At 43.1% G+C, this 25,501-nt stretch overlaps 2 protein-coding genes across 7 annotated transcripts in view; one reads left to right on the top strand and one right to left on the bottom strand.

Moving 5' to 3' along the window:
• Positions 1-2,748: 2,748 nt before the first annotated feature.
• FAM181A (family with sequence similarity 181 member A) lies at positions 2,749-6,798 on the top strand. Its single transcript, XM_059850214.1, has one exon. The coding sequence runs from the start codon at positions 3,066-3,068 to the stop codon at positions 3,933-3,935; it is 870 nt and encodes a 289-aa protein (XP_059706197.1). The 5' UTR covers positions 2,749-3,065; the 3' UTR covers positions 3,936-6,798.
• A 143-nt stretch (positions 6,799-6,941) lies between these two features.
• Positions 6,942-25,501, bottom strand: part of ASB2 (ankyrin repeat and SOCS box containing 2) — a 47,086-nt gene continuing 28,526 nt past the window's right edge. For all 6 annotated transcript variants that reach the window (XM_059850212.1, XM_059850208.1, XM_059850209.1 and 3 more), the window contains 6 exons: positions 24,952-25,107; positions 22,752-22,997; positions 20,323-20,494; positions 15,046-15,607; positions 11,218-11,371; positions 6,942-10,475 (listed from right to left, as the gene is read on the bottom strand). In XM_059850212.1, the coding sequence (XP_059706195.1) occupies positions 10,339-10,475; positions 11,218-11,371; positions 15,046-15,607; positions 20,323-20,494; positions 22,752-22,997; positions 24,952-25,107 (1,427 nt within the window). In that variant the 3' untranslated portion in view covers positions 6,942-10,338. The remainder of the gene's footprint in view (positions 10,476-11,217; positions 11,372-15,045; positions 15,608-20,322; positions 20,495-22,751; positions 22,998-24,951; positions 25,108-25,501) is intronic.

Raw genomic sequence — 25,501 nt, forward strand, 5'->3', positions numbered from 1 at the left:
GGACACTTCAAAGTGCATTGGATCCTCATAGAGGAGTGCCCTATTGTTAATTGTTCCTTTCACATGTACATTGGGATGAACATGGTGAGAGCAGCGAGGAACAAAAGGGCTCCGGTGGCCTCTTAGAGAAAACCCTGTGCAGCTCAACCTGAGTCTGACCTTGAAAGGGTGGGTTGCTCTGGTTTTTAAATCCTGCTTGCTGGTTCATTCCCCTCTGGCACCCCACTGTTATCAGCTGCAGGGGAATGGGATGGCAGAGCAGAGAGCATAGCTAGGCGTGGGGAGCTCCTCCACCCCTGCTATGTCACATCCTGCATGAGCATCCTCCTGGGAGAAGGTGGGCATGGCTGTAGCACAGGAGCTTAGAAAGGGCTCCTGCATTGAGTGTGTTGGAGGTGTGCAGGTCTGTTATCCCCCAGTAAGCAGGCAAGTCACATCCACCCTCCTCAATCCAACCAAGCCACTAGCCCTCAGGCCCAGAGCACAGCCTGGAGTTCTGGAGCCCCCATGATTGGATGTAGTTGCCATAATACATGGCACGAGTTTCCCAGGCCTCTGAGGACATAGTTCATTAATATCCAGATATAATCTTTGACTCCCAGGCACCTGTCACTTATCTCTCTATCTCTCCCTTTTTTTGCCTTGGGAAACAAACTACCTCTAGTGGGAGACTGCACCAGGAACTGTGGTGTCCCAGGCTGGGTTTGAAACCTCAAGCACAGGAGTCAGTTTATTTCTACAAAGAGAGACATGATGCCTTGGTGTGCATCTCTTTGAATGAGCTGAACAAAACCTCTCCCTGTAGTCTCAGCTGCACAGAAGTGTCTGTGCACGCCACACAGACACTAGGAGGAGAGAGGCACACCTGCAAATCAGCCACCATGCTACAGCCCACCATGCTGCCAACAGCTCTGCAGCACATTCTGCTGCTGACCCAGGGTCTCCCTAGACCAGAAACACCTCAGCCTGGGCACCACCACATATGGCTCAGGCCAGACTGGGAGAAAAGGTGTGAATAGGGATGAGTGCACCAATACAGGGATCATGAAGAGTCATCCTGAGGCCTCTGCCCAGACTTTCATATAATGGCATAGTCTGGATCTTGGCTTCCTGTGAGGAAAATTGGATAAATAGGAATAAAATAAAATAGCAGTCAGTAAAATATATGTAAAATGTGTCTGTTTTCATCCCTCAGTGCTCAGGCCTTTGATGCTTCATAATAGTAAAACAGATTTTACTTGCAAAATGTCTTGGACTTCAGTCCCTACTTTCCTCAGCACACATCTGTGTTTGCTTCAGAGCTGGCAGTATCTCCCTGATGATGGCTGTACAGGTGCTGTGCCCCTATCCAGTCTTCCCATCTCCAGGGTACTGGGGACTGGAGAACAGGAGCAAAACTTCTTCAGCTGTAGGAGGCAGCGGGTGCTGGCTGGCATACAGGCTGCTGCCAGCTCTGTGTCATCAGTGCACACCAAGGGCAGCTCTTCTGCTCTCCTTTTACTCCAGCTCTAGGTTTTACTGTGCTTTTAAGTAATTGTCACCCCTTAGGGACAAGCCTTCGAGAAGGCAGAGGGCTCGCATAACTCTGGATCAGTAAAGGAAGCAGTTCAATTAGCATTTCACACGCCTTTTCTTCCCTCTCTTCTTACCTTCCCTGCAGCGGGCATGCTTTCCCCTTAAAGGATTGTCCTGTTTCTGCTCCTTGCCAGCGTTGGCAGGGTGACAGTAGTCGAGTGTGCAAACTTGTGCTATTGTCCCCAGGCCAGGGGGAGTCATGGAGACCCACTAATATGACACAGGAAAATGTTTGCTGATGGCAATTCTATGGGCTTTGTCTAACTCTTTCTCCATCATGACGACTCGATTTAAGTCTCTAACTGTTTGACTACAGATGCAAGAGTACTATCCAACTCCATCCTTTTGTTCGGGTAGTTTGAATGGGTAATTCAGCTTTTGTGTAACTCAATTGAGGGGGCAAACATAAAGACAAGATTCTTGAGCGCTCAAGCTCCCTTTCCATGGATATCTGCACATCTCTTTAGAGATTTGTTCCTTTCCTACCTTTTTCTGACATCATCCTCCCCTTAAAAAAAAAAAATGCTCCGATGGGGAACAGTTAAAAGTAGGCTAGTCCAGTCCCCCGTATTATATTGTCCTGTGCCAATGAAGCATGTTTAGTATCAGCCCCCAGACAGCTTTCAAGAATGCAGAGAAAAGGGTGTCTAAACTTTCGTAACTGATCTTCAGCATTTTTGCTTTGGATTGTGTAATTTTAAAATGAAAGGTTTCCATCGGGGTGAAGGGGATAGGGAGAATGGTAGAAATCATGGGGAAATGATTGTATTTATTAGCTGTCTTTCTGCGGCTGTCCCCATGGAGACAATTTGTGATGGCAAAGAATGCAAGGAGGGGAGGCTGATGCCTGATTGGGATGCTTTGTATTTGGTAAAGTGGCTTCTGATTGGCCTGGGAGAGCCCCGAACTCGCTGGAGTCGATATTCATTCAGCTTGCTCAAGTGCTTGCTAAACTACATCCAAACACTGGCGGGCCCTGGCTGCCTCCGCCGAGGTTGGCGGTGTGTAACCTGCCTAACGAGATTAGCGGGGAAGGGGCTCTCTCTCCCTCTCTCTCCCCTCTGCAGCGACGCTGCCGCCAGCACCGGTGAGAAAAGCTGCCGCGCGCCGGGTGAGTGTCCGTGCTTGCTTACAGGGCGGCCACCCCGGCTCTGTCCACCTCAGCGCTCCCTAACGAGATTAGGCGCTGAGCTGCTGGCTCTTGTGAGCCGCTCCCCGTGCCGGTGTGTGCTGGGGCAGCAGTGCGGGGCGCTGGGCTGCGGGCACGCGTCCGCTCCCACGGCAGCTTCCCTGCATGGGAGCGAGCTGACGAACAACCTGTTTGTGTGGCTGAGAAGTTTGACATGTCCTCCCTCCGTTTGCTTAGTGCTGTTTGAACCAAAGCTTCTTGCTCAAAAGTCTGCCTGTCATGTTTCTCAGGTTTGTCGAGGTTTGTCTGAAGAAGGATTATAAACTTTTCATGGGAAACTCTGCGCGGTGCATTCAGTGAGATGGCATCGGACAGCGAGGTAAAAACTCTACTGAACTTCGTTAACCTGGCTTCGAGCGACATCAAAGCGGCTCTGGATAAATCGGCTCCTTGTCGCCGGTCAGTTGACCACAGAAAATATTTGCAGAAGCAGCTCAAGCGGTTTTCTCAGAAGTACTCACGGATCCCACGGTGTCACCCCAGCAAAACCCCTGAGTGCGGCTGGCGCAGGGGGGCAGAGGACCGGGTCCGCGGCCCCCTGCCCGAGGCACCTGAGCCCAGCCCCCACGGCGGGGCTGCCGCCGACAAGGTGATGGGCACAGCCGAGGCAGAGGAGAGCCTCACCGGGGAACGGGTTTTGCAGGAACAAAAACCTGAGGCTGCCCGACCCGACCAGGTGCCCATGAGAAAGCGACAGCTCCCCGCCTCCTTCTGGGAAGAGCCACGGCCGGCCCAGAGCCTGACGGCCAGAGCATTTGCTGCCAGCCCTGAAGGGCTGCAAGCCCCCAGAGACCCTCCTCCCTATGAGGGGAAGAAAAGTAAAAGGAGCCCAGACGCTGCTGGCCCGGAGAGCCCCCCTGACACTGCGCCACATGCCGGGGAGAAGGACCCCGCCGGGGCCCTCTCGGGCCGAGTGGGTTCTTGGACCTGCTGCCCCTTCCCCTGCCCCGGGCCAGGCGTGTACCAGCCCCCGGGCGCGCTGCCCCCGTCGCCCTTCCCGGGGTTGGAGCTGTGGAGAAAGAGTGTGGCCACGCTGCCGGCGGAGGTGCCGCCCTTCTGCAAGGAGGCCGATGGCCCGGGGCAGAAACTCTACAGGCCCATGGTTCTGAAACCCATCCCCACCAAGCCCGCCATCCCCCCTCCCATCTTCAATGTTTTTGGCTATCTTTAGCGGGGCGGCTGTCGGAGTTATGCCGAACACGACAGCTCCCGAGGGGGATTTGAAACGCCCGGTCAGCCTCCGGGCATGAGCTGCTGGCAGCGCGGAGCGGCAGGGGAAGGAGGCCGGCGATCGCACCCTGTGCCTCGTGGGCGGGCTGCAGGGAATTAGTAACTGCTGGGAAGGTACTTGGGCTGCACTCTCCTCTCCGTACACGGGCGTAAATCGGGAATAAACCTTGCGAAGCCGGTGGATGGAGCATGACCAGGTCTCTCGTCGACGGGCATTGTCTGAGCCGCGGCAAGCGGGGCTGCGGGCCATTGATAGCCGCACTTGTAACACCTAGGAGACCCCCTCCACGTGGGAACATCTTTTCTGGGGCTGCCCTGAGGCAGCAGCAGTGAAATGGAATGAATTAAATGCATTCAGAGTTTTTGTATTTTAAAGTAATTCCAGAGAAGTCAAGGTATTCAGGTCATTTCGTTTTGCATGCAAGAGACTGGAAGGGAGGTATTTGATATAAAAACCGCTTGCGATGGATTCAAGCCCTTGTTGTATGTAAATACTGACAGAATTTTAAAAAAATAAGGGAAGAAAGAGAAAGGTAATTTTATTTTGGTGATTCTGCAAATGCAGTCTTAGTTTTGCCCCACTGGGTAGATACAGGTTTGATTTGCAACTGGTGGGGAAATATGAGGGCTGAAATCTCTGCCCATTCAGATTTATACAAATCAGAAATAATTTTCCCTAAGTAAATTTTAGCTAATTACTAAGTAATTAGCTAGTGCTAAGCTGGTGCAAATGAAAGCGGGATGAATTTCCACATGAGGAATTGCTCTGCATCATCAGAATAAATGAGGAATCTTACTAGTTTAACACAAAACCATTAGGTGTGATGGAAGAAAAAAAGTAAAGAATAGACTGCCTTGATTTCTGGCTGAGAGATATCTTTTATTTTGACCGATTTTAAGATGTTTTCACAAGACCTGGCTGTAAATGTTTTGCCTAGCATTCTCCTATATTTTTAAAATAAATTGGCATTGGAGAATTTATTAGGAAGTGTTTTTAAGTTAGATTTCTCTTAAACTCATGAAGAAAGTGGTAGTAAGACACAGAACATGAGATAAGAGAGGTTTAATATTGCAGCTGTATGTGTCTATTTGGCTATACTGGAGTAAATCACTGAAGTCAAGAAAAGTATATTTTGGGACAAAAAAGGGCCAAAGAATGGACACCCATGATCTTCCAGGGCCTGAACCTGCTGTTGCTGAAACTAATGGGAACTTCTCCTAGGACTCAATAAAAAGTGGCCTTGATTGGTTTGATCTGTGACTAGCATAGCTCTCCATGACTCCTGATATCTCTACAAGGGGGAAACCAGAAAATGTTTCATTTGAGTGCCTTGCAGTCATTAAAAAAATTATCATCTGAAGCAATTGTAGAGTATCATTTTGTATCTTCTGATGGTGTTGGTATTATGTAACTAGGTTGCAACTTTTATTAGGATATGAACTACCACTGGGATTAGCTCAGTTGGTTAGTGCCTGGTACTAATGCCAAGGTTGTGGATTTGATCCCTCGATGAGCCATTCACTTAAGAGCTGGGCTTGATGATCCTCGTGGGTCCTTTCCAACTTAAAATATTCTGTGATTCTACTCCCAGGCTAAAAGGGGTTTACTCTTTCCTCAAACCTCACATATCCCACCAATGTTCACTTTTATGGAAACAATGTCTGCAATGTGTTTGTAGTGCAGGCAAACAGTAGAAATAGAGATGGCTTTTCCTTGCTTTCTCCCTACCATGGCACTTGATACATGTATCAAGGCAGCATGGACTGCAGGAGAGAGAGCAGGAAATGTCTTTGGTATAACATACCTGCGACTAAATGCAAGGTGTGAGGAGCTAAAGAGCCAAACTAGGGGTTAAAGACTTCAGGTTAGCTCTTCATCCAGAAGTAGAGATAGGAACATACTTAGATGCCTTTCCCTTTTTTGGAAAAAACCCATGAGGAAACTCTGTCTCTCTCCAAAAGGAGTGTAACAAAAGCCAGAGCCACTGAAGTTAAAGGTAGAACAACAGCTTTTCATTTATAGTCCTGTAGGTAAGGAATTTTGTTACATGGAAATGGGGGGCTTTTCTCACATCAACAGCTGTGTTGCTGCTGTAATCCAGATGCAGCCAGATGCTAAACTCTGTTTCAGTACTATCAATACAGAGCAGCCTCCTTGGAATTGGTCTGGATTTCCATCTGGGTGGCCAGACCAGGTCATGGGATGAACTACTGGCATTGCAGTAGTTGCTGTGCTCAGGTTTTCCTCCTTGAGTTCATTAGGGAAATTTCTAAGTGCTGTGGATCACACCAGAATAAGGACTTTAGTAAAAATTAAAATACTTGGCAAAGTGGACAGCCTCTGTATAAATTTTATTTCTGAAGAAATCCAGAGGAAGAAGAGAGTTAAAACCAAGTTTCTATCTTTTGAATATTAAATTCCTAGTTTTCTTTTTTTACTTCCTTTAAACACCTTTTTATTTGAATGTATATTGCTGCCCATTTTCCATGTAGTAGAATAGTGTGTTTTAAAATTATGATGAAGCATTGAAACGGATCATTCTAAATGACCTCTGATTCAAATATTTATGCTCCTACACTCAGATTTAAACTGATGTTACTTTTTCAAAATCTTTTGTGACGTAGAAGCTCCCCCCCAGCCCAAGGCAGGCAGTGGCCCTTGCTGGGGCTTTGAACTAGAGCAGCAGAGAAGTAAAATACAAATGAACAGAAGACAATTGTTAAGTATATTCAAAATCCCTGAATGGGGATGTGTGAGACTTTGCAAAAGGTTTGCAAATAATAGCAACTCTGTCTCCTCTCTAGCAATACTTACTGTTCTCTTATCCCTGAGATTAACAATGGAATTATTAATTATTCAAGCTTGGATTGATTCAGAATTTTTCTGGATATTTTTGTGTTTGGCTGGTCGATGGTTGTTGTTGCTATTCAGGACAGCTGATAGTCCTTAAGGATCTACTTGTTTATTCATATGTTGTTTGAAAGATGGAAACATAACATTTGAGAGCAGCTATTTACTAAAACAGTGCAGATTTAAACTTTTGAAAACACAATAGCTTTTATAAATAATGGGAAGGGAGAGGTAAATGAAAAAAACTTTCATACAAAATAAAATTAAAAAATCAGAAAAGTGCACAAGAACATCAAGTGAATTGCACATGTTGCAGTAAAAAAAAGGTACAGTAACCTGGTCATGAAATATTCCTAGAACATTTCACAGAAAGTCATCATCTCTGAAGGAGTCTAACTATCACACTCAGTGAAACAAGCCACTTTACCTTGCACTAGAATTACTGATCTGCTTACAAATCATGGCTTGCCTGGATTTTGGAGTATTTTTCTTTTCACAGTAAACGTAAATAGATGTATTAAAGGCACATGGAATTTGTGCAGATTGAGTATTGTGCACAAAATAGTATGTCAGTGACTGGAGTGGAGAGGTAGTGGGCTCCATTTCAGTGCAAATAAATGTAAACTGAGTGTGTGAAGGTTTGCTTTAAAGATCAAGTAGAAGGGACTTAATAACATTGTAATTACCAGACTCCCCCTCTAACAGATAACTCTTCTCACCTCAGTTTCTGTGCACAGCATGCACTTATCCTTCCCACAGATGTGTTATGTTCCCATCAGACCAGTGCTCTCTGGCTCTGTGATTCCTGCTCAGGACAGATCATTGACAGCAACCAGGGCATGGGTCTCCCAATAGATATGAAGGTCTCTTGGTTGAAAGAAGAAATGGGCTTTCCATATTTATCCCACTCAAACCCAGTTTCAGCTTCTCCAAGGACATAAAAAGAAATTGCTACTTGCTAGACTTGTGGACACAGAAATGTTGGCTATGGGGAAATTCCCAGTTTGGGATACTTATGAAATCCCACTTCTGGAGTTATACATATACTTGGTGATTGTGAACCCTTCTACCTGCCAGGGTCTCCAGGGCTGTCACTGCACACCAAACTCTGAAGTGGTCTCCACCAAGCTTTGTCTGTATCCATTACCCTCTACAACTCTGCTTTTTTACACTTACTTGATTTCAAGGATTTCTGATTTATATCGATGTAAGACCCAGACCTTTGTTGCACAGCCCCAGAAAGTGAGAGATGCATGAACTCCACAGTGATTTCCTATCTCTCCAGGTACTGCTTACCAATACAGGGCCTTCACTGGCAGAACCGATATAGCGATTTCTTGTTCCTTTTCTCGCCACCCAATGTTTTTCTAACTTAAACCAATTCCCTGTTCACCCTGCAGGAGACAAGGCAGTACTGGCAGTAAAGGAAGCTGCTGGATGAAATTTCACCAGTGGAGGAATCTCACCTGACTTTCCAAAGCTTTACAAGAGCAGTGTTCAGTGTGAATTGAAACTCTGTTGGTTTTTTAATTTTTGCGTTTATAAAGGGGACAGCAATGGACAGAGTAAGCAATCCTGTAACCAGTGCTTCTTCTGCTCACATCCTGTCCCACAAGTGATGAAGACATTTCACTCAAACTCATCACAGTCTGTGTGCCCAGACAGATTGTATTACTTGTATTTGTGCAACACACTTTAGTCCTGTGTTAAGGTATAAAACTCACACAAATAAAACTCAGTGCAATATATTTTCCCTACTTAGAGTTCTATCATATTCCATGGATGGTATGCAGACAAACAAACAAAATCAGATCTCTAAGGTCTCTGGTAGGGACTCCACGCAGACCATGGTGCACAGCTCCTCTGTCACCTAAGGTAAGGAGTGTGCTTCTAGCATAAGAGCTGCAAAGATGTAGTTCCAAATTTAGTTTCTTCCATTCTTTCTTAGGAGCCTAGTGAGGAATAAAGCACTCATCAAAGCAGTTCACCAAGTCACACCTGTCAACTGATCTGTAGTCTCTGCCAATAACTGTTCATAGGCTCCTTGGCCTCCCCAGCTGTGAGGGAATGTGACTTGTTAAAAACTTCAATAAAAGAATTTCACGGACAATTATAGTGGTTCAGCAGATAGATGGTGACTTGTTAAGCTGCCATAAATCAGTTGTGGATCTGAGCTGTAAATAGGTGACCTAATTTTCAAAGAAGCTGAGATAATAACTTTCATCAGTGTCAAAGGAAGCTAAAAGATACTTCAAACTTCCAAAGTCAGAAAATTCAAGGCTAAATTCTGAGATTTTTTATTCTGCCTCAGTAATATCTGATACTGTATATGATTCCTGGTTTAAGTGGAACAACACCTGGTGCAAGCAACTTGCCATTGTTTAGGCACCTGAATAAGGATTTGGACACCTAATTCTGGGTATTCATTTCCATAAATTTTGTAGTTTGAATTCCATAATTTTGAAATAATTTCTCTTACTTTCAGTCATGGTATTGTTACAGCCACAGAGGCCCAAGGAGGTTGGAGAGGCTGGGTTTTATAGAGATGAGATCTTCTGGGGGAGGAAGAGAATAAGTTGGTTCAGCAGTGTTGCCTCTCTCCTTCACATCACTCTCTGTTCTTGTTCCTCAAGGGCTTTGTTCTGTTCTGACACCAGCTTCATGAAAGCATAATCCTTCTGTTTACAGTGCAGCTACTTCTAATTTACACCAAAAAAACCCAAAAGAGCTAAGCTTTCAAATCCCTAGTCTAGGAAATTCTCTCAAGCAAAATTTCACTTACTTCCTATTGCAAATAAAATACAGAATGAACTGTATTCACTATGTGCAAATATAATTCTTCCATCCTCCTTAAATAAACCTTTCCTTGACTTTTAAAGGATTCAGCATTTCTGGATTTTAGTCTGTTAAAGAGTTCTGAGATTTGAAGGTTCATAAATCAAGTACTTAATAAGAAAGGTACAAAAAAAGAAGTAAAGGTGTTAGCAAGGTGGTGTCAAAATATCAGAGAATTAGCAACCAACACACTTAGCAGAAATCCAAACAATAGAATAGAAACTACAATAAAAATCTCAGTCAGTGAAGGTAATGTGATTGCTTTCCCAAACAGTCGATTCTTGACAAGTTCTGAATTGTGACCACAGCAAGGATGCTAAACTCCACCACAGCTTCAGGACACTTTTGAGTTCCTCACTGATACTTGCTTCAGCACTACTCATTTGTCAGTATTGGCTTTCATTTTTTCTTCTTTGCAGACTAAGGTCTGAGGTGAATTGTATGTATTTTCTCTTGAAAAACCTAACAGCAGTCTCCTATGTTTGCTGTCTTCTCCGTTTTCTTCTCGCTCCTGCTTCAAAAGCGCATTTCTCTTAAATTAGTCACGGGAGGCTGCTTGACCAAGCCAGCAGCAATTCCTCCCTGGTGTGCACCTGTGCCACGGTGGTGACGTTGGGTGCCACGCTGGGAAGCTGCTGCACATCCAGTGTGCTTGGGGTCACTGTGAGTAATCGTGCTGTAAATAGCGGATCAGTCTGTCTGGGAGGGGCAGCGTGTCCAGGAGTTTAATGCGGTTCCTTCCAACCAGGCTCCGCACCTTGATGCGGCAAAGATGGGAAAGAGGTCGTGGAGGTTCTGAAAGACAGGCGGGTCAGAAACATGAGCAGAACAGGTTTTTACTTGAGGGACTTGAGCTCAGCTTGGGCAGGGGAGTGTCAGGAGGAAAATGGGAGAAGGAAGAATGAAAAAAGGGTTTTTTTCTCTAACCAAAGGATACTATGTCTGGTGGCAGAACATGTATTCTGAGGCCTGACATGGGGAAGGATGTGGGCCTGGAGGATGGGGTGCTGTACCCGTCTCAGCCATAGCAATGGGCTTTCTAGGAGAACTTAAAAATTCTACTTCAAAGTGTTTAGTTTCCCACAGAAAATAAATGCAATAGGTACCAAATTTAGCTTGGTGCCAGAAAACTGATTCTGATAATATTTATGAAAGACTTTTTTCTGAGGGAAAGAATATTAGGAAAGTGGAATATTAATAAAGGCTTTAAAGGCCACTGATGCCTGCTAGGCTGCTGTGGAGATGGCTGTGCTGCCCACCTGTCCTGATCTGGCTGAACCCCAGCTACATCCAAATGGGCCTTTCTGCACTGCTATGCTCATTCCCAGTGGGTCAGATCTATGGCTGGTGTGCATTTCACACCACAGGGCCAGTGACACACCAGAAATTCCTGACACTCATACCTGGTCAGTCACAGAAGGGAAATCCTTTCAAGGATTTCAAGTTTATGGGATGAACACTAAGAGGAGATGGTGACTGAGGTTTTGAATCCAACAGTGGGACTATTTGTGCTGGATTCTCTTCTGAGAGACCATACCTGCTTTTTCTTTAATGACAGCCCAGTCCTCATAGCTGTCAATATGCTCCTTGAGCCGGGAACAGAGCTGCACATTTCCCACATAATCCAGAAGAACGTCGATGATTGGCCCAGCCCAGCGACTTATCTCTGGAGTAGACACCATTTCACAAAACTTCAAGGAAAAACAGATGGACTACCATCAGTGGGACATAAATGCACTTGTGGAAACAGCAATTGCAATAGCCCTGATAGCTTTCATGTACCCCCCTTCTACCAGCTGTGAGGGCAATCACCAGTTTCCCTTCAGAGAACTTCAACTAAAGCCTATTCTTTTCCAGCTGAGGGCAGAACCCCCTCTTTGCAATCACAGGATGACATAAATCCCTGGCAAAGTCGTAGCTCTGAAGCATGCAATAATGCTGAATTGTTTGCAAGTCCTAAGATCTTTCTTCCATAAAAATGAAAGGGCAGAGGAACTTTGCCCCAAGCTATTCAGGGGCTGCTGGAAGGTCCATGCAGTCTAGGGCCCTGTGACATAGCATGCTGGGTCCTTTTCCCTAATGGGTGGGGCTCTGTGGGGCAAAATGGAATCTTAGGGAAGAGGGAGATTCAGAAGAATGCAGGAACTCCTGCTTCCTGTGAACCTGCTTGTATCTGCAGCTTTGGGGGACCAAACATCTTACAAGAAACAAATGTGGAGAAATCTCTGCACAGATGAATCCCTGGCCATTTTACTCATGTGAGAACTATCCTGGGCTTAATAGAGGGTGCCTTTCTTACTCAGTCCTGGATCATGCAAATTGTCTATTGTCTCCAGTGTAAGCTGAAGAGTACCAAAATTCATTGCATGGAGGGCTTCTTATGGAGATACTGAAGAACAGATTTAAGAACCTTACTTTAAGCAGTCACATTTAAAAAAAAAATCTGCCCACTTTAATCTAAATATGTATATTATACCAGTCAGTTTCATCTGTCTCTCTTAGGACTCTGCATATGATGAAGATATCTGTGGACATAATCTGCATGCAAGCAGTGAGGAAACTTAACATGAATTAAATCATGCTGTGTGGGTAAGAACTCAGGCACAGGGCTGAACCCTATTGAATGATGGTGGCTGAAGCACCATCCATCAACTTAGTCACTCAGACTGTCTGCAAACACCTTCTAAGCCCACACTAAACAGGAAAGAAAATGCACTAGCTTAAAGCTCTCTCAGTTTAAATTCCTTTAGCTAGATCAAATTTGATTATTCATGCACGAGTCCTAACTCAAAATCATTAGACTCTTGTGTGGATACTCTTATTCAGAAGTAAAATTTTATTAGTTCACCTAGTAAAATAGAGCTGTGGAAAATAAGGTTATTTTGTTCAAGGTGAGAGCATTCACAGAGGTGTTTACTACTCTTCTGACTCTTATTTTTCACTGAACATCACCATGTAATGTTTCCCAGGACAACTAGAGACAGTAGTGTCAGAAGGATGGCAGTGGACAATCCACAGTTTCCTATCTGGGCTGCTTATAGGGAGAGCAGTTTTGTATGTCTGGCTGTCACTCTGCAGTGTTTGTGTCGCTGTCGTGCAGTTACCCGTGCGAGACACAGACTGGGCACCTGACTAACACCTCCTTGCAGTGACTGCTTTGGAGAGCTGAACTGAAGACACATGTACTTGCTCTCTTCTTGTCTGCACCAGACACCCTGCCTGTCTTTTTCTCTCTTCCCTGTCCACAAGCTCGGCTTACAAAAACATCTTCTGGAATAAGCACGTTTCAAAACACATTGCAGGAAAATAAGGGTAGCAAAGTAAAGAAAAATAATGCAAAACGGCAACAGCCGGCAGTGGGATTGACTCGGACCAGGCGGCTCTGAGGCTGCGTTCTCGGCAGAAACCCGAATGCCCTCTCGTGGCAGGTCGCTACTGCTGCCCGTCCCCACCTTCCCGGCATCAGCAGCAGCTCCGCAAACGTGGAGAGGGACAGCGACCATTTTCCTGTGTTCACTTTCTCCAGGACACATTCATTTAGTAGCATCAGTTATGATTTATATTTGTGCATTTTCCAAATCCATTTACAGTACTTTGTGACCTTTATAAAGACTAATAATTAAGATTTACTATCCTTACATAATCTTGCACAAGAAAATAGAACATCCTTTGTGTGGAGAAGGCTGTAGTTTCATAAGATCCTCCATATTTCAGAATATAAATAATATCGTAACTACATATCATGAAGCTACCACAGAAGCCTCACTTTTATTAGCCAAAATCCTAGCAGTAAAAGCAAATAAAAAACAATATGAGAGGGAAGGGATTACTTATTATTTTTCCGTGTGCATCTCTCCTCACTGCTCTCTCTCTGGACACATAAATTTTTACACAATTTTTTTCTATCTCTGCCTCATATGATGTGACCTTTGAGGCAATGACTCTTTGTGAGTGACCTAATATTTTCTTAGGCAATAGTTTCAGGTGAGATCTGGTTTTGAGTGGCTAGGATACCATAGAGGGCTACAGACAAACCCTGTCTACTTGTCTTGGAATTCCATCTCTCTGTTCACTCAGTGTGCTACCATATCACAGATGAAGAACTAGAGATGATGTATTTAATAAATTTTTCTTTGGCAAAAAATATGGTATACTGGAGGAATATTGTTGTGACAAAAGACTCTTGAGGGTAAAACCCTGTTTAGGAGAAGAGATTATTGTGATGGACTCCTAAAATTCTCTCGATAAGATTTTCTTTTTGGTTGGTTTTTTTCCTCAGATATGTTATCTAAGAGTAAAGTCTTTTGGAAGACAGGACTGATAAAAAGGTCAAAATTTTCTAGGATCATTTAATATTTTCCTTTATTCTTTCCACCACAAAAGTACATATATATTGGTAACCATACCTTTGGGATTCTGCTGAATCCCTCAAAGCTGAGCTTACACTAGATAGAAGCTGATTGATTTTGTCCTCGATTTTTTGCAAAATAGAAAAACTGTCATGTTGGGATTTCATTTTTGAGTAGCATGTTGAAAGACAGAAAATTTTGAGTGAAGCATTGGATTTTGAGATACATTGCAAGGAGAGGGGATACAGAAATCAGAAAAAAAGTATAATATGAAATTCTGCAAAGTCCTTTAAGGGATTGAGAGTCCCATTCCAGTCCAATGGAAGCTAAGCCCAGCTGCATTTTAGAAAGGTCTGCAAAGATACTTGTATAAAATGTAGATATCTAAAGCCTGTAAGTGGCTTCAAAAATATGAAATCATAGACCTAAATCTCCTAATCTCTTGTGAAATATTCAAATATAACTCAGTCACATAGCTAATGTAATAATTTATGCTCTGTCTCCATGCCTTCTTTTCCAGTAGACTCAGAAATTGTAGTTGTACACATTCACTAGTTTACCCTCACAGAGTGAAGCACTAGACTGTTTTCATGTAAGCAGTAGCTAACATTCTGTATCAGACAAAACAAATCCTACAGGGCAAGTTAAAAAAGAAGCTTTCTACCTTCCATATGCTATCATCCATATGTTTGTCAAGTAAATATGCCTCACTTTTGGCACCTCAGGCCCAGAGGAAAAGAACATTGTAGAATTGTCGGTAAGAATGTCAAGGTGGCTACAATTCACTGTAATTTCAAGCTATGGACACAGTGGCTGTTCCCTATCTTCCTGCAGTCATTGGACACAAACTTGGAATGTTTGCTGGCTCATATTGAGCCTTTTTTTCTGTAAATAAAGTAGGGATTGTGGCATTTTCTCTCACAAAAAATGTTGGAAGAAAAAATACACTAATGTTGTCAAAACCCACGGGTAGGAGATATCCTTAGAAGTCCCCTGGTAGCCTGGGCAGTGCTTACCTGTACTACAGCTGGCTCCCTGGTCACCTGAGGATCATTCAGTCTTTCCCGCCTGTAATTTAATGCAGGGTGTGGGCCATTTCCGTACTGACACTCGAAACAGGAGCCTGCGTCACAGCCCAGATCCAGGAGGTACTTCAGCACGGAAAGGTACTTCATTGAAAACATGATGGTGGCTGGAAATGTGGTGGGATGACTTGATATATAGGCATCAATGTTTGCTCCATGGTCAAGGAGCAGTTTCATGGTCTTCAGGCAGCCATGGCGGATGGAGATGAGTAATGGGTTAATGAGGTCAACATTGGGGTTGGCTCCGGCTTGCAGCAGCAGCTCTGTGGCGTAGATATTGTTGTTAAAAACAGCAAAATAGAGTGGGGTGGTGCGTCTGTCCTCATACAGGCAGGAGCGTTCATCAGAGAGGGCAGTGTTGACCTCATAGCCAGCTTCGATCAGCTCTTCCAGGATATCGTCATTGTTGCGCTCGGCCGCTAAGTGCAGGGGGCTGATGCCACTGCGCTTGACACGGGTGCGGCTGGTCACAGGGATCAGCATGGACACAATCCTGCCAGGAGGAGACTCAGTGAGCAGCAGTGAGCTCCAGGGGATCTACAACCCTGCAGCAAGCTTTATTCATAGCTTTGTGATTGTACCCGTAAGGCAGAGCTGGCTAACTCAGGCAGAGGAACAACTCATAGAAACCAGACTGCAAACCTCAAACCTGTCAGCAACTCCCTGTGCACCGGCCTTGCCAAAAATATGAGTTGTTTGACCTTCCCCTTTCATGGAGGAACACATTTTTTTGAGATTATTACCCAGTTTCTGTGATGTAATGGCAGCTGCAGGGGCAGTTATGATGGAAGAGATGACATGCTGGCACTCACCCACCCTGTTCTAACTGCTCTTAGGTTCCACAGCCCAAATGGCAGATGACCAACCAGGAACTACCAGATAGTCTGCACCTTCATCATTGTGCTGTGGGTAGGACTGGAGGAAAAGGTGCACAACCTCCAGCCTGAGGTGCCAGCAGAGAGAAGGTATGTCCCCTTCTCAGGTTTTGCTTTACTGCTCAGCAGAGAAGGGTGGCAACACAAAGTGCTGGCAGGTCTTGTGGGTCACAGCCACAGTAACAGGCTTGGCACCAGACAGGAGGTGAAACCCCATGTCTAGAGGACTGAGCTAGGATAAACTACAGATTTAGTTCCCAGGCCTTCCCTATAAGTTTTTTACAATTCAGTTATTACCCTGCATTGGTCCTTATCCTGTAGACCTTCACGCTGCAGCTTTTAGCTATGGCAAGTTCATGGGGCTATCAATGTCCATCCCAGATCACAGAGAGCCAAAAAGACAATTAGTAAAAGGGAGAAAAAGTAAAAATATTTTCCAGGCTGGTTTCCATGTTTCAGCTGAGGGAGAAAAATTGTGCAGCCAAATCCTAAACCCCAGTAATGAGGGATTGCTGTTGGAAAGCGTGATGTGGCCTTAAACACGCCAATATAAATCAAGCTGCTCTAATATTTAATATGAATTTCAAATATATGATGCACAGGAGCCCTGCAGTCACAAACCCATGATCATTTTTATGTCTGCACAGGTGTCAATGCAGCTGCATGACCAACCCTATGGGTTAAACCTTCATTTCCTGCTTATAAAGTTGGGTGATATAGCCAAGGCCCTAGGTTGATTCTGTAGAAATAGACAAGTCACCTCAAGGAAACTTACTTTTAGAAAGACCCTAGGGATCATCCAACCCAAGTCTGCCTGCTGTGTCAGGAGTTGCCCACACTCCCTTTGTAATATCTGTGAAGAGGGTGATATCTTAAATAGGAACTTGTGAGAGCTGGGAAGCCAAGCACACCTTCTCCATCTCCTTTCCTCCCATGCAGACTGCTCTACCTTGCAGTCATCAGCTCTGGTGACAGACAAACATGAAAAGCTCATTTTCCTACCATGTAGTGTGTCTCCTTTAAAATGCTGCATATCTTCAGCTTGACTGCAATAGCTGGTCCCAACACTGGGCCCTCAAACTTATATTTACATAATGAGCTAAGCCAGTAAAACCTTTGTCTGTGATGATCTTGTGATTCTGTGAAACACTGAGCCTCCAGTGCTCCCAGGAGCTGAAATAAGGGTTGAAGATGTAATTTTACAGGATTATGTTCCTATTTACGTGATGTACTGTTGATGTCTCCAAGTTACTTCTACATCTCATTTTTAAACAAAAAGGCTTTTAAAATTATGTAAATATCTTGGGAAATTAAGCACTTTTTTTTTTTCCTCCAAGCAGTCACACTAATTTTCCAGCACTGTGACACTTGCCAGGGAGCAGGAGGTTTGGGTGCTGGTGAGCTGGCAACTTCCCACCCTCAGCAAATGTTCTGTAAGAGCCTAATAACAAAAAGGGCACAGAGCACTGTGAGGACACTACGCCAAGTACCAGCATTACTCATCCCATGATCAAATGTTTTGAAGATTTAAGGGTCTGTTTTGTTCTTTCCCTCCAGCATATGTGCTTCAGCCAGCTCTTCACATCTGAGTTAAAGAGGCACTGGATCATTTCTGTCTGCAAGGGGAACCTGAACCTCGCTGCACGGGTGCCACGCTGAGGCTCTGTGTCCAAATGCTGCAGTGTCCTAGAGCTCAGTACAGTCCCTGTAGCCCACATTTATTTTGGTGTGACAAGCAGGAAGCATCAAATTGCTACCAGTTTAATTGTGTAGCTTGAACCCGCGTCTCCTTTCTCACCCTCCAAAGTGGGTCAGTTCAGTAATATGGTGCCCCTGGAGCATTTCCTGTTTCTCTAGAGGGAGAATGCAACTCACGTGAAGGCAGCCAAGGCCAGACAAGTCAGACCACATCCCATGTTTGTCACAGGGATGAGCTTCATGTACAGTTTTTAAATAGTGCCAAGATTTCCCTAATCCCTTGACACCTGCTTCTGTGTTTTCTGTTTGTTAGAGGTTATATGGAGGAGGAGGCAGAGCATCCTTAGTGTGAGCATGCCAAGAGTTTACTGACTTGTATTTACTTAATAAATCTGCCCATGCTTCACAAAGTCTTCCCTTTTCAACTCCTCAGTTCTAAGGGGGAAAGAGTTAAATGACTGCTTGTAGCTTATGAGATGACCCTTATGAATTTCAGGTCAGTATTGACAAGGTGTCATTTAAAATAAACAAACACCAAGCAACAAGAGTTGACAGTTGAGCCCTGGGACCACATTCTTGGCTTTTTGATGGTAGGGAGCCTTCGTGCTCTGGCAGAAAGTTGAAGTGTGGAATTCCTGCAGAATTACGTACTAAATCTGCAGGAATACAGAGGTCACCATGAAGGGTGTTATTTTACTGAATACCAGAGGAATTAAGAATGATCAGCCAAACAGGCTAAAGTTTTGTCATTTAGATAAATATTTATAAGAGAATATATTTTTCTTTTGTGTTTCTTTTCTACTTAGTTTGCAGCACTTATGCACAAAATTTGTGCTCAGTCTTTTACAAGCGAAGGAAGGCAGGCTTTGAACTAAATTCTGCTCTCACTTGTGCTGCTGGTTGCTGGGAATAATAGATATGAGCCCTGAATCAGGCCCTTCCTTTCATAAGCCAGAGGTGAACTCAGGTTGTGGAGTTTCCATATAAATTTTTCAGGTCAGAGTGTGAAACTACTGAGGGGAGGGAAAGAGAGCTGGCCCATACTCTATATAATTCAGATCAACTTACTGTACTTTCAGATAAACTTTTTAGAAATTTGAACAACTGAAGCTGAGTTCTGACTCTCACGCATGAAAATGACTTTATAAATCAAAAATTTTGAGTCATTCATGTGTTAGTCAGTGCAGTGTATTCATGTACATGATGTAAGTGTATAACCTGTTACATAAGGTGACATTGAGCTGCCCTCTAGAATACACAGCTTGCACAAGGAACCAGGCCTACTCCAACTAATATTAATATCCTCAGGTCTATCAAAGTGGTTTGAGAAGCTTAATTGGCATTCCAAAACAAATCTAAATTCTATCATGAAAAACATAATGGGAAGGTGTAGTGATGTTAAAAGCTTTTATTCCTCAGATGCTGTGAAATATGTAGGAATCCACTGGAGCAGTTTACTGCAAAGACAGCTGTCCTGTCCAGAAACAGGCACTGCAGTTGGACAGACACTCTCATTTGCCTGTTGTAGAAATATTTTGGTAGAAACTGTGATAGTCAGAGGGGTCCTGTACAGTCACCAAAAGGATCTGTTACTGAAATGAAAAATTAGCCGTGGGTCACTCACTCTTCCAGCAGTGAGGGATTAAAAGCATGAACTAAAACTTGCTCTAGGATCAGAAGTAAATGGTTTGGAGTTCATGCTCAGAAGCAGGCTGCAATGTCTCAGGTTACTTCTTACATGACAGTGCAACATCCCATCCCCAGACAGCATCTTCTAAATTGATAATCTTTATCATAGACTATAGTTTGTCACTTTCCTAGAAAAATCTCTGTTTTAGAGGACTGGTAATTCTGCTTATTTTTACTAGTTACTCGTCTCCTTGTTTAAAAAAATATGCTTAGCTCTGTCCCAAACACATTTAATTTCAGAAAGAAAGCAGTGGATCTTTTTATGAATTCGTCTGTTACAAATAAGAGTTATTTGATCATTCACTAATAAAATATATTTTCCAGACCATGAGAAATTCTTGTCCTTCTTTTCTGGAGCCTTTACAATTTCTTGAAAGGTTTCTGAAAGGAAGGATCTCAGAACTGGACACCATATTCTAGTGACAATCTCACTAATGCCCTAGAGATTCACTTAACCACTTCCTGCTGTCAGCAACTGAATTATTGTTATTAAAACCTGAACACACCAGAGAAGAATCCAGCATCTTCTGCTTGTGCAGAAGAATCACAATGGGCCCATGTAGGAAAATTATTGCACACCATGCTGCAAATGCTATTAAGGACTAACACTCCCCACCAATACTTTTTCTATTATATTTTAAGAATATTTGGAGGACTTCAGTTTAATCCACTTCCAAGATACATGATCTTATTTAGCTGTAATAGATGATGTCTTGGTAAAATTAAAGGAATCTTTTCACCCCACATTCCTGCTCACCCCATCCGATCCCGGCTTCCAAACACACTCTCCATCCTGAGCTCTGCAAGCAGAAAGCCCACTTCTCAGCTGGTACCTGCTTTGCTCACTTTGCTCAGAATTGGTTCTGGGACATTACATTCTCCTTTTTCTGTAAGGACTTTGGATTCTTGTCTAAAAGATGAAACCATGAAACTAACCAAAACTTACTCGCAAATCCCTTTTTTGGCTGCTATGTGAAGAGGTAACAGGCCATCCTTATTGGCTTTGTTAGCATCTGCTCCTTGGGACAAAAGAAACTCCACAATGGGCACATGTCCATTTTTACAGGCTTCATAAAGAGCAGAGGCGTTATCACTGGCTTGTGTGTTTATATCAGCACCTAGGAAGGAAGAAACCCTTTTAGCACCAAAAGGTTAAAATGAGATGGGAGGAACATACTTTGAATGAACACTTACATTTCCATGACACTGGAGCTATGAAATGTGCTGGATGGGGATGTGAACATGATCATATCACAGGTGGCACAGTCATATCAGTTATACACCTTTATATTATAGATTTACATTGGTCTATAATATGATGGGAATTTTATGAGGGACAGTTTATCATGGTGGCAACTATTAGGTCCCAATCATGAATCCAGGCTCTATTCAGCTCGAAGGTAAAAAAAAAATTTAAATGGGCTGTTCTTAATATAAAGGCATGGTCTTTCCTTCAAACACACTAATTCTATTAATATTTATGTGTTTACACTATGTATGTATACTATTCCTGAGCAGGAGTTTGGATGAGATTATCTCAATAGGTGCTCTCCAAAATTCTATGGATATCTATTTATGCTGCATATTTATTTATATTTATCATTTATACTCTATATAGTTACACTGTAAATATCACACATATTTATAGTATTTATACTTTTTAATTTTAGTATGTATCCAGGCTAAAATAATACTCCATAAAATGACATCTGCATGGTGATGATCAACAATTCTAAGGTTGTATTTGGGAGTGCCTTAATCAATGAATATTGCATTTCAAAACTCAGCACCTGAGGCCATATCTCTTCACCTCATGAGGACTGGAGTTAGGCTACAAATAGTAAGTTTTACTACAAAAAAGAGAAATATTACCAACGGACTACTAGACTATTTGGTAATTTCTTTCTTGAGCTCTAATGTGTACTTTGCTTAATAAATAACATGCAAGTATAAACCAAGACAATACTTTTTTGCCATAAACAATATGGAATCTAGCTTTTTCTGTTGTAGATATTTAAGGCCCTTAAGCTTGGATTTTGGCTGTCATATACTGTACCATGGTGTTCTCAGGAAGGCTGCTCTATGTATCCTAAATGGGAATGACAGTTCACTGGAGTTTTGCTTCTAAACTCCAATAAAGAAACTGATCAGTCTTCTGTTTGATCATGAAAACTCCCTGCCAGTGAGAACATTCCCCTGGGCTCTCACCCTAAGCTGAAACATCTGTGTTGTGTTTGGCCCTTTGAAGATGTTGTAGCTGGAAACATCAGGAGAATTCCAGTGACAAAACATAACACAAGACTACGTTCCTAATGAGAAAGAAACCCTTTTTATGATGAAAATTTCTCATCATAAACAATGAATGATATCATTCCTGGGATGAGGAAAAAAGCACAGGAGAGCTTTCCAGGGCTTGAAATAACTGAACAACAATTGAACAGTTTTATTGTATTTCTTGTGTATTTTTCTCAAAACTACACTTTAGGAAATCTTAATATCTATGTAATTTGAAACACAAATCACATTCTGGCTTAGTTGCTTAAGTCATAGGGAGCATGATGGACTAACTGGTCTTACAAAACTCTCTGACAAGACTAGCTGGGCAGCAGAACATGTTTTTGGTTTTCCAACTCACATATCTTTCTTAATCATACTAATCTTTCAAAAGTTTTCCTTATCTTCATCTAAACTCTTGTTTTGCAAGTGCAGGACCCAAGTCTTACCTACATTGAAGATATTAGTCCATTATGAAAATGAAGTATGATTCAGAATAGTAGTGAAGTGTATTGTGCTTATTGTAAAGCTGTTTTACATGACTGGAGCAGTAAAAGATAGGTTTAGTGTAAATTAGATTAAAATTCACTCTGTTGATATGTTTGAACACAGGGAGAGTGAGTCTGCTTCTATTTGATATAAACCCATAAACTCTACAGTAGTATTTTATTAATTTTCAGAGGATACATTATGAGGACATCTAACCTTGCCCATCACTGCACATGTTCATGAGCAGATGGGGTTGGCTGAAGTTCAACTTCTGCCATCTATTACCACCTGCAACTGCCTGTTATGACTGACTGAATTTTGGGCTACAGGTGTGCAGCAGTATGGGTTTAGAAAGCTGTTAGGATGTGCAGTCAGACAGCACCACATGACTTCTCAAAGTAGGTGACCATGGATGAATGCTGAAGAAGCACATGTCTAGATCATGCTCTGTGAAAGACCCTACCCAGTTCCACCATCAGGAGCAGCAGGGTCTTAGTGCCTCTGCAGGCTAGGCCTGGCCTCCAGAGACAGAAAAACTGAGCCAGGGAGAATTACTGGGAAACTCTGAATTATTAAGAATTAAATGAATAGATGCATGTAAGCTGTACTCACCACATCTTGCAAGGTATCTCAAAGCTTCCAACTGCCCACTCTCAGCTGCCACAAATAAAGAAGTTATCCCATAGGCATTTGCTGACTCAATCTTGGCACCCCCTTTCACAAGGATATCAATGATCTCCAGGTCATTTCGGGAGACAGCCTCATGGAGCGCGGTCCATCCTCGATTGCAGCGATGGTTGGTGTCTGCATTGTACTGCACCAGCAGTCTTGCAGCCTCTGCGTTCTTACGCTCACAAGCTGTTTTAGAAAGAAGGGAAGAGACTAAGACAGGATTTTGGAAATATTCTGGGTGTTGTGTATCTGCTTCATGCAGCCCCAGGCATTATCACACAAGTAGGCCATAGTAAGACCAAAGATCCATTTAGGTCTACACGAGAGCAAAGGCTGCTGCCAAGTGACATTGTTTGAGGCTCAGAAAGGATGTGACAGTGAAGCCAGTCTTCAGCTGGACCTGGCTAAGTGTTCTGTGCAGGGCTTGTGTCAAGTCTGGTACTGGGGGAATCCAGCCCAGCACCTTTGTACCAACAGGAAATCCCAGGGACAGAGTGAGGTGATAAGGTGCAGAAAGTAATTTATGAAGAACAAATATGTTAGAGAAATCACATGACCTGAACACTTTCTTTCCAAATTCTGTGCAAACTGACTCTTTATCTTACTCCATAGACTGCAGATAAAGCTCCGTGTAAACAAGAAAATATAAGAAGCTCAAACCAACAGCTGTTTGAGTTAGTAACACTTTCTCAATTTATAGTTCAGGACCATCCTGAGCTAAATATAGTTTCTTAATAATTAATAGCATTTTGTTGATTTTTATTCTACCAATTTGCCCATAGCTTTTTGAATCCCAAATCATAGGGCCTCCCTTGCACCTTAATGACAGGACTCCAACATAAAGGGACATAGGATGGGTAGTTACATTGAAAAACACCAATTAGCATCTGTTGTAAAATGTACAGAAGAGAAACACATTTCATAGCAATTAGTTTTTTGAAACTTGAAATAATAGTGTGTTTTTCTCACAGAGGTCCCACCTTTTAGTTCTGATTCTTCTTAGCAGTAGCTCCATAGTGTTCTCCCCCATAAACAGGTGTCACTCATATACTGAAAGCAACTATGTAATTAGACATTTGTGTAATTATCTATCCATAGCTCTGCAGAGTTTAATTTGCTTACATATGATTTAATTTGCTTATATATGATATGATGAGTATTTTGTTATGATAGTCTTTTAAACTCTTTTTTGTTGTTGTTGTTGAAGGATAGTGTAGAGGATACTGCATCAAGGCTAGCCCATTCTTAGTAACAGCTCTCTGGCTAAAGGGTGTTTTCATATAATTGTTGTTGTGATTATTATTACTTTGAGCACTACTACTACTACAGCCATTACTGTGTCTTTAATGCACAGCTGAACAGCCTTTCCCATGTCAACTAAAAGCCAGTATTTTAAAACAAAAGCATTTCAAAAGCAGCTGTAATTCTAGGCATCCAAAGTTGGAGGCAAGATTGCTGTTTTAACCTGTAATATATGTTTTAAATGTTTTAGAGTGCTAAAAACTGACATGGCATGAGCAAAGGAGATTGGACATGAAGGTGTGAGAGGTCTCCTCTGAGTGTTTGTGATATCATGGATATATTGCTAGTCTGCTAAAAGAAGAAAGTGTTATCTCCAATCAGCAGCAAAGTAATATGTCTGTGTTAAATACTTTATCTACCTCACTGAATTGCTTATAATTTTATGACTCTCCTATAGCACATAGCCTGGTCTGACCTCCATAGTATATGAATCACTGGCATGTCTACAGTTACTGTGTATGGAATCCTTCCCCGTTTTACATCTCTTGTACATCTAACAGCTATTTAGGTCCTACTGTTCAGCACAGCAGTCCTTCACTGGCCAGCTTGCTCTAAGTTTGAGACATTGGGACATCGTGCTTAGGGCCCCACTGAGAATGTCCCTCACCCTCAGCACCCCATCACAGCCTGCAGGACAGCTGCTATTCCTGTCTATGGAGACAGGATGAGATAAAAGGCCATGGCATGGCAGGTCAGGCATAGGAGATAGAGGACTACCACAGGGAAGCAGAAAACAAGAGCTCATCACCGGCTTTCAGCACCTCATCACAAGTGATCCTGCAGTTCTGCCTTGGTGGTGCCAGCAGAGCTAGGCACCCCTGTAAGAGCAGCTCCTCACCTTTGTAGAGAGGTGTTTCTCTGGCCTTGTTGGAGATGTCGGGCTCAGCCCCAGCCTGCAGCAGGGTGAGCAGGCAGTCCAGGTTGCCCCGGCTGGTGGCCAGGTACAGAGCTGTCTCCTCATTGAGGGTGCGCTGGTCGATGGTGCCTGGGTACGCTGGGGAGGAACGGGGAGCCCAAAGTCATTGTGGCATGTAGTGCAAAGTATCTGCAGCACCATCACCCTTCTAAATCCTTGAGGGTTTCAGTTTTTACTGTTTATTCATTCCCATAAGCAGTGTAAGTTAGGAATATACTAATGTATATAGTACAGTATATACATTATATATATACTAATGTATATTAATATAATGTTACTATAACTCAGGCTGAGAATCAAAACCTGTCTTCGGTTTAAATTAAAATGTTCAGCTTTGGCCACTAGTGATGCAGAAAGTTGTTGAGCAACTGTTCTTCATCTGAAGTTTGAAAACAAACTACAGTAATTAACTTCAAGCACCAGCAAAGAGATGCCGGGTTGGATCTCCCCCCAGGGGAAAGGGGGTTATTTC

This window comes from Haemorhous mexicanus, chromosome 6 (assembly GCF_027477595.1).
Source record: "Haemorhous mexicanus isolate bHaeMex1 chromosome 6, bHaeMex1.pri, whole genome shotgun sequence".
Lineage (NCBI taxonomy): Eukaryota > Metazoa > Chordata > Aves > Passeriformes > Fringillidae > Haemorhous > Haemorhous mexicanus.

Excerpts from the sequence above, each read along its gene's own strand:
- FAM181A (XM_059850214.1), top strand. The coding sequence starts at position 3,066 with ATGGCATCGGACAGCGAGGTAAAAACTCTACTGAACTTCGTTAACCTG.